This window comes from Pterocles gutturalis, unplaced genomic scaffold, assembly GCF_000699245.1.
Source record: "Pterocles gutturalis isolate BGI_N339 unplaced genomic scaffold, ASM69924v1 scaffold7941, whole genome shotgun sequence".
In the NCBI taxonomy this organism is placed as follows: domain Eukaryota; kingdom Metazoa; phylum Chordata; class Aves; order Pterocliformes; family Pteroclidae; genus Pterocles; species Pterocles gutturalis.
Window position 1 is genome coordinate 37,427 of NW_010097754.1, and position 8,908 is coordinate 46,334.

The 8,908-nt window shown below is 43.7% G+C and overlaps 1 protein-coding gene across 1 annotated transcript in view; it reads left to right on the forward strand.

The window, feature by feature from the left end:
• The window catches only part of SLC12A8 (solute carrier family 12, member 8), a gene marked incomplete at its 3' end in the record, with an annotated part of 41,805 nt that extends 33,261 nt beyond the window's left edge, over positions 1–8,544 (forward strand). The window contains exons 7-10 of the mRNA XM_010086318.1: positions 791–878; positions 4,044–4,190; positions 6,915–7,572; positions 8,447–8,544. Of these exons, the coding sequence (XP_010084620.1) occupies positions 791–878; positions 4,044–4,190; positions 6,915–7,572; positions 8,447–8,544 (991 nt within the window). The remainder of the gene's footprint in view (positions 1–790; positions 879–4,043; positions 4,191–6,914; positions 7,573–8,446) is intronic.
• Positions 8,545–8,908: the final 364 nt, after the last annotated feature.

Genomic DNA, 8,908 nt, shown 5'->3' on the forward strand with positions numbered 1-8,908 from the left:
CCACAGGATGCAGAAGTATCACAGGTGGATGGACTGTGGTCATTCACATCTCTGCTGTCTGGACTTTGCAGACAGACTAGTGCTGGTCCCTCTGCCTGAGTACTGGAAAAGCCAGAGGCACCAGAGGAGGATCATGACAGGTCAGAGAGCAGGCTGGCTGCAGCGTTTAACGTTACTGCCAGATGAGGGGACCTGTGGACTTGCAGAATCATAGAATCACAGAATGGTTTGGGTTGGAAGGGACCTTTAAAGGTCATCTAGTCCAACCCCCCTTCCACAGGCTGGGACATCTTCAACTAGACCAGGTTGCTCAAAGCCTCATCCAGCCTGGCCTTGAATGTTTCCAGGGATGAAGCATCTACAACTGAGCAACCTGTTCCAGTGTCTCACCACACTCATTGTAAAAAATTTCTTACTTATATGTAGTCTGAATCTACCCTCTTTTAGTTTAAATCCATTATGCCTTGTCCTATTGCAACAGGTGCTATTAAAAAGCCAATCCCCAGGACTGGGTTATTCTCCCCATGCACACATCAAGAGTATAGGTAGCTTCCCCTCAGGGGTACCATACGGTCATGCTGTGGCTGTCCCTGGTACATTGTAGTGGGTAAGGAACGGGGACCGGTGTTAAATTTAGCCCTGAAGCTAAATCATGCAGAAACAGCCCATGGAGAGTGATTGAAGACCCAGCTTACGGGTACTTGACCTTTTCCTGGCTCTGCTAATGGGCAGAGTTCTCAATTGTCTTCTCTTGCCGGAAAATAAAATAGTTTATTTTTATTGTTTGCAGGTGGTTTCTGTACATGGTCTTTGTGTTTTTGCTGGGAGCCATTTGTACCCGTCATTCACTCCGCTATGACTTCATGATAGCAGAGAAGGTAACTTGTTCGAATAACCCGGTGTGGTTTTATATGATGGTGCTTTCAGGTTGCCATCTGCTTTATTGAATGCTTGATCTTTTCCAACACCCTAAGGAATTTGGGTACCCATCCCACACTGAGATTCAGGGGGATTTCCCCATTGCAAACCCCAGTGTACAATTGATTTGAATAGCTTTGCATTCACCACCATACCCAGTAATGCTGAATCTTGGCATAATCACCTGGCAATAGCTTTAAGAGCTAAAATATGCTAATATGGTCTAATGATAAATGCTGTATTTTACTCAGTGTATCCCTTCTCATTGGTGAAAGCTTAGACGAAATTGAAATCTCTAAAGAACCCCACTGCTTATCTTTCCTAAGTCAAGCAAAGCTTACATTTCCATACCTAGTGGGCTGTAATTGCAGGGTGAGCAATAGGATTATTGAACTCGAGACATTCCACATGGGTGTATATAAATGAGGGAGGTCTGTAGCATTACAGGCAATGAACCTTATAATTGCAGGCCTTGAAAAAGAGAGCAGAAGATTTTGGTGTGTGTCAGTGTCTTACTTTAAATGGGATATAGGATATCATTTTCTATTATTAATCATTATCCGAAATCATGGCTTCATCACATTTGACACTTTTTTTTGGTGATTAATTTAAATTTGCCATTTATTTGATTTGTAACATGGTTTTAATCTAAAATATCAATTTGAAACTCTGTCTTCATTTTCTCTCTAAGTAATTGTAGCCCTAGACTTCATCCAGCCCCTAAAACAAACTCCAAATTATTGGTGTGGCTCCTGTCACTTCTTGCTAAGGTAAAAAATCATCCCTGTTTCAGGGGAAAAAAGAATGAGCCTGCCTTCTTTAGGGCAATGTCTTTGTATGTCAATGTGATAGACTTAGTGGGCAAAAACTACAGTAGCTAAACGTATCAGCTTTAAATTAATTGGCTGAAGAGAAAGACATTGTTAAAGCTGTGTTTTAACTTCAGAACCCTCTGTGTGGGGGGAATGAAAAATCTCTCAGTAAAGAATGTCTCCCAGTAAAGATGTCTAATAACCTTAAATATATATTTAAAACAAAACCAAAACAAAACACAAAAATGAATTCAGATTTCTTTTCCTTAGTATGGAACAAAGCAATGGTGCAATCCCAGTATTTGTGTTGGCTCTTTGAGTTATTACAAACTGCTTTAGATCTTAATGACTTTGTTTGAGGGGGGAGGAGGAGAGATCATTACACATCCAAGGTGCAAACTCTCCCTTTCTGTCACCCACAGGTAAGTAAGTGCTTGGCTGCTTCTCTCCCTTAGTGTAGTTGTTTGGCTTTTTAAACATAAACATGTGATTCAGTAATGTCACTTCTAATGAGCTCGAAGTGCCAATTTCTTACAGTCTTCACGCTCTCTGTGTTCAAAACCCCCAGCAAACCCTTTCATCAGCCTTGGTGAAAAGGAAAAAAAATTTGAATGTCAAGTAGTACATTTAAATGCAAGAATTTTTGGCAGCTAAAATAATATATGATGTCTGGCACAACTGATGGTTTCTTCCAAGTATTTCTCAGATCAGGGCAGGATTAGAGGAGAGGGAAGGGAAGATTCCCCATCGAGTGTCTGTCCATTGGTCTAATTGAAGCTGATATCTGCTCATCTTTCTTTCAAGTTTCTTCTGTCCCACAAGATAAAAATCACAAGGCCAAGTGGATTTTCATGGGGAAAAGAAATGTTGTGCTTGGAAGTTTGTCCGGTTCTGGATCACAACATTAATTTTACATGCCTTCCCCAAGCAGAAAGCATTTTATGGCTCTTTACCCGATCCCCTTTTTGCTGCGTGTGGATTTGATAGACCAGGAACAGGCAGACGTAGCTTGAATCACCTTTAGCCATGTAAATGTTTGTAATTCCTTCTAATAAAGCGTGTGCCACCTGGCTTGAACACGGGCAGAGGTTGGGAGAAGACCCATAGTCACTTAGACCTTCTTTTCCATGAGAGGAGGGGTGGGAGCGAAGGACGTGCGAGACACGGGGGACCTGCATTTGGTGACATCCTCTGCCACGGATGTCGGTCTGCACCTCCAGCAACTCGCTTCAATGGAGTATGGGCAGGATGGATCTGGACCAAAATCTGGGGGGTTTCTCCATGCACAGCCTTTGTGCTGGTGTTACCCCCATGCCTTGCCTTTCTCTGGGGCTGACTGCTGGCTGCCAGACTCATGGGGTCTTGCAGGACTTGAGGATGGCTCAGGTGACCCAAGACCTTGGTCTCCTTGGCCATGTCTGCCCATGTCCTTACACCATGGGATCTGGAGCACTCCCATTTCAAAGCTTTCTTGCACAGTGTTCATATTGAGGGGTTTTGTGTATTTTGGTGGGGTTTTTTTTGAGATTCTGCCTGTGCTTGCAGCTCTTGACAGCGGGGACCTGCACAGGGGGACCGCAGCCCTCACATCTGTGTGATAGACCATGAGCTGCCCTCCTTTCCGTCCACGCCTGCAGGAGATGCTCCTGTTTGAAAGGATATTCACTAGAAACCAGTAATAAACCCAGCCTTGTTAGCACTGTGGCTTTAAAAAAATTTTTTTTTTAAGTTTCATGTTGGCCAAAGGAAATTCTTTTCTCATGGAAGACAGGAAAATAAGGTCATTGTATTATATCCTTCAGAGTGTATTTTTTGAGATGCCATTTGTTTAAGTGGCAATTTTGATTTGGTTTTACTGTGGATTTTCTTTCAGGGTTGGTTTTCCCCTCTGGGACACAGGGGTTTGTCTTCCTGTTTTGGATGGTTGGAAGCCTGGGCAGCTTTTCCTGTATGGTGTGCTCTGTATATAAGTGATGTCTCCTGAAATAAACTCACTTCCAGTTACTTAAGGGGAATCTAATAGCTGCTGCTTTGTTGCACTTGCTCCAAGTGACAAAGAATTTATTGGATATGAGCTTGTCAAATGGCTCTGTCGGTACAGGATGTTCAGTATTAAATTACTTTTATGGGATAATTTTCCTGTATTAATTGCTTGCACGTCATACCGCAGACAAGTTAAATTGCTGCTTACCCAGGGCTCACTCTGTTAAGTTACAAAATATATGTGGTCTCCTAAAATACATGTATGCAGGACTGCTTGGGGGTCTTTAAAGAACAATCTAATCAACTTTGCATTCTCTCCACTCCCTCCAGGTATCCTTGGTGGGTTTCTTGTTTTTGCTGGGGCTGTACATCTCGTCCCTGGCCTCCTGCATGGGAGGGCTGTACGGAGCACCCAGGATCCTGCAGTGCATCGCCCAGGAGAACGTCATCCCCATGCTCGCCTTCCTGGGACATGGGGTTAGTCATCCTTTTTCTGAGACTGCTGTCAAACCTTCACCTGAAGGAAAACTGGTGGTTTAAGGAGCCAGGATTTCTGTGTGTCTGTAGGGTGAGATGGGGGATATGTGAAATGCACAGAGAGGAAGGCTTGGGATCTGATACCCTGTGCATAGGCAGAAAAGCCAGGAAATGGGTGGTTTTATTAAAAAACAAAGAGCTGCCCACGGTCTTTTCCCTGCCTGTCTCCTGTGCTGCACTGCCTCTGCCCCCAGCCCTCCGGTGGGGCTCAGCTCTGGGCAGGAGCAGCCCGGCTTCGCCGCAGCATCTCACTCAGCCACCTCCTGTCCAGGGCAGATGCCTGAAGCTTTTGTCTAAGCACTTGGTGAAATAGATGGTAACTGGCTCTTTATCTTTTTTTTTTGTTTGTTTTTTTCGTCGTCTTCTTCTTTCCTGCACATTTTCTTTGAGCTGTTCCTATCCTCTTTGGTAACCTCAGAGCCGAGTACGTGACTAGTCGTGGTGCTGTGGATTCAGTCTGTGTGCACGGGAGAAGAGGACACTTCTTTGTAAGATAATGTGCCTTTTGGACAGTATAAAATAAAAACAAAGAATAGATTTGAAAGGTTAAGTTAGGGGGCTGCTAAGATTTAGATGTGCTTGGAAACAAAGCCTTACTTTGAGTATGACAAGAGGCTTTTTCCTTGTTCTCATAAATAATCCTCATTCACATGAATTGTTCCACTGAGCTCAGTCAAAGTACCAGTCACTAAGGACTCTGTAGTCTTGGGCTATACATCCAGAGCAAACTATTTTTTGTGGTTTTCTTTTCCTCTAAACAGGGAAAAAATAATTCCCTCACTCTCAATAACCTGCAGCACCTAACTGTACTGAGCGGCTGGAAAAATCAGAGCCGCTTGTAAATACAGAAAATTGTTTCACAACATTGGTATTTATAAATGTTTTAAAATATTTAAATGTTTTATAGGTATAATAATTTTCTTTAGTTTATGTTTTTCCAAGTAAATTTCTAAAATTAAAGTAGTAATAATAGCAATAATAAAAAATAGCAATAATTATAAGTGAAGCAGGAAGAATAACGACAGCAAATGCTTCCAGCTCCTGAAGGCAGTTGTCAGACGATCCTAGAACAGGCTGTTCTCCACTTGGCAATCCTTTGCAAATTCTCAGTGATCTAGCAAAGCTGTGCAAAGCTGATTCCCTCTTTTCACTGATAGCTTTCTGTCTTTCTGTCAAATTTTCTGCTCTGAACTCTGTCCAGGCAGAGTGCCATGATGGGAAGTGCTCAAAAGAGACGAGAATTCAAAGGCAGATCAACTTTTCCTCCTTTCTTCTCTCTGCCACCTTGAAACTTGTCTAGGTCTGGTTTATGGAGAGTTAAAAATTTAGTTTGCCCTTAACAATCTGTTCCACATCAGTTCTTCCTTTCCATGGTTGAAAAAAGTGTTGTAGTCACTATAACTCCAGCTGATGGGAAGGACACGACTGTTTTTTGTAGAGCTAAACCCAAGCCAGAAGCATCCTGAGATCGTCCCATCTGTTCCCCATCTCAGTTTGTCCTTCTGATACCAAAGATGCTTTCTGAGAACCATCTTCCTTTATCCCCAAGATATATTTCTCTTTCACTGTGAAAAGGCGTAAGGTCCAGAACTGATCCCCTTTTCTCTTAATAAATAATAGTGGAGGAATTAGAAATAGTTTCCATTTGAGCTGTGTGTTTATTAAAGAAGTACATGCAGTAAGTGAAAACGTAAGACATTTTGTAAGATACCTTGTTAAGAGATTTTCCAGTGAGGTCTTTATGCAGCCTGCATGGGCTTCTCGGGTACTGAAACGGCAAGACAGTGCCTGGTCCAAGGAAGGCACATTAGACCTGGGATTAAAGTCCATGAACTGGTGTCTCAAGTCTTTCTACCCCCTGATGCCCTTTGCTTTGTCTCTCTTTTTCTCCTCCTTTCCCTCCCTTCACCCCACCCCAAAGGAGACGAGCTGGTGGTGTTTCTCCTGGCCTCCTGTCTTCCTGAAGCACGTCTGGCATTGCTGGGGCTGACTCCCACCCTCCGGCATCCTGGGCTGCCCAGCCTCTGCCGCTTCCCTCCTGCCGCTGGGCAGGTGCAGCTCGGGGGGAAGAAAGGAGGGAAACACCAAGTGCAGAGGTTCAACAGACTATAAATTTAGCTCAGCCTCCTGTCAGGGCAGGGTCAGGAGCTGCTGATGTGACAGTGGCAGTGCTCGGTGCAGGCAGAGCTTCACTGGCTGTGTCTGGCAGCTGAAGCCTTTCCAGCGGCATGGTGCGGGAGCCTTTTGGGTAGGCAGCAGTGCAGAATCCTGTAGAGAAATCAGAGACAAACAGTTAACTCTAATTAACACATTTTATTGCCAGACTTCCCAACAGCCCCACAAATCTCCTGAAGGTTTATTGCTGCTTTAATGACATTGTTCTACATTCAGATACAGACTGAGAGTGGATGAGTTCTCCAAAGGCAAAGCTTGAGGAAGGCTCAGGGGTGAGGTGGGGGCTCAGCAGCTTTTGGCTTCCAGCCTCTTATTTAATTTATTAAGCCAGTGAGCCTCTGCTTGTATATGCATGCATGTATTTCATGACTAAGGGGGTACTGCAGACCGCCCAGGTAACCACCCCTGGCAGCTGAGCAAGTGGGGAATCCTCACAGTGAGGCTCGTGGTTATTAATTTAAATGTAAACTTGTTTTATTTGTGAGCTAGAAAGGACCCAACAGGACTCCAGTGGCTGCGATTTGCTTAACAAGTCTCATCACCATGGCTTTTGTCTTCGTTGGGCAAGTGAATGTTCTTGCTCCCATAGTCACCATCAACTTCATGTTGACGTATATTGCTGTAGACTATTCCTATTTCTCCATCTCCTTGAGCGCCAATGTTCAGCACAAACCTGATGTTACCCAGATGGAAAACACTAGGCCTGCTCACTCTTCTCAGCCTTTAATTTTCAACAAGCCCTCCAGCCGTGCAGCAGATGGAGTAATTCAAAGCAGACCAAATGGCACCTTGCTGGAATTCAAAAAAGACATGGACCAGCTTTTTAAACCATTTCATAGTGAGACAGATACTTGCAAAAAAGGAGGAGATGAGAATTTAACCCAAAAGGTCAAAGAGAAGAAAGCAAAGAAGCCAGCCAAGCAGACGTTACAAGACAGCTTTCTCCTGGATCTCCATCATGATGCACCCTGGGCTCATCACAGCTGGGAGGAGACCCTGGAGCCCCACAGCGAGAGCCAGCAGGATCTGGCTGAGCAGGGCTGTCGGTGTGATGCAGGTCCCTGCTCATCACCTGGGCTACTGGAACAGGGGGAGCAGCTCTGCAGCGAGGCGCCCGTGCTCCCCGGGCAGAGGGGAGAAGGGAAGGGCTGCAGGAGATGGACATCTCCATGCTCATGGGGGATGGTTTGTAACCTTGGTCCTCCCGGTGCTTTCCTGAAGGCAGGTGTGAAACCAGCTTTATGCAGGGCTGTCATTCAATGATTCATAGCAATAATATAATTTATTCCAGGTGAGGGTAGAGTTCATCGCAGTGCATCACAGAAGTTCCAATGCAATTTCCTATGAGATTAATCACAGGAAAGCAGGCAGGAATATATTTACTGTAGGGTTGTTTACTATATACTCATTATTCTAGACATGCATGCCTAACACTGTACATTAAAAAGGTTTTGAGTGTATCTTGGGGTTTACTTCATCCTGGTGCAAGGTAGGAGGGATAGAACCATGTGAGTCTAAAACTCAGGCTATCAAGATGCAGTGGTCCCGATGCCACAGGTGGAGCCTGTAGCTCAACATCCACAGCTAAGAGTCTGAATTTGTTTTGTTGGCGATGTGGCTATTTGATATCATGTGTTTGCATGGAGTTTGTCATCTCAGTGCTGCAGCATTTTATCAGCATCATTCAATTAAGCTTCATAAACCCTTCCAATGGAGAAAAGCCCTGTTTTTCTTCTTTCAAAAATAGGTAAACTGAGGCGGAGATAGGTAGATGAAGCCTTCAAATGGACTCAGCACCAGAGTTGGCAACTTTTTTTTTTTCCTTGCACTTCTTTTTTGCTTTCATTTTAGAAGTTTTGGTTAAGCTCTGCCATACTCAACTGTCAGATAGAATTTCTGCCTTGATTTTCTGCAACCTGGTAATGTAAAGCAGGAAAAAAAAAAAAAACACTTTATCTCCTTTCTAATGCCTATTCTTTTGTTTTTCTCTCTCTTTTTTTTTTTTTTTTCCTTTTCTTTAGAATTATCTATAAAACAACAAAATCCAGAGCTGGGAATTCAGCAAATACCAGAATCTTTCTACTCCAAATTCTGCAACCACTGGGTTTCCTTTGCTGGTGTAAGTAATTTTCTTTTATTTTCAGCACTGGTGTGTGACTGTAGAAAATGGATGGAAATCCATCACAGTAGTGTAAATACACTCCAGTACTTCAAAATCTCTTTTGTTACTACTGTTCCAGGTCACCTGAACTTAAGTACTCATCCAGCAGTTCAAACTCAGAGAAAGCCAGATGACTTATTATTTCAGACAACAACAACAGCAAAAAACCCCAACCCAAACCAGAAAGATACAAATTCAAAATCTGGCATCTTAGGACTTTAGAGATAGTGGCTTGCTGAGAAAAAAATCAGTGTCCCTCTTCCCACTGTGTGCCAGCACGCTTTTTCTTGCTGTGGGATGGAGTGAGACATCAGCTTCAAAG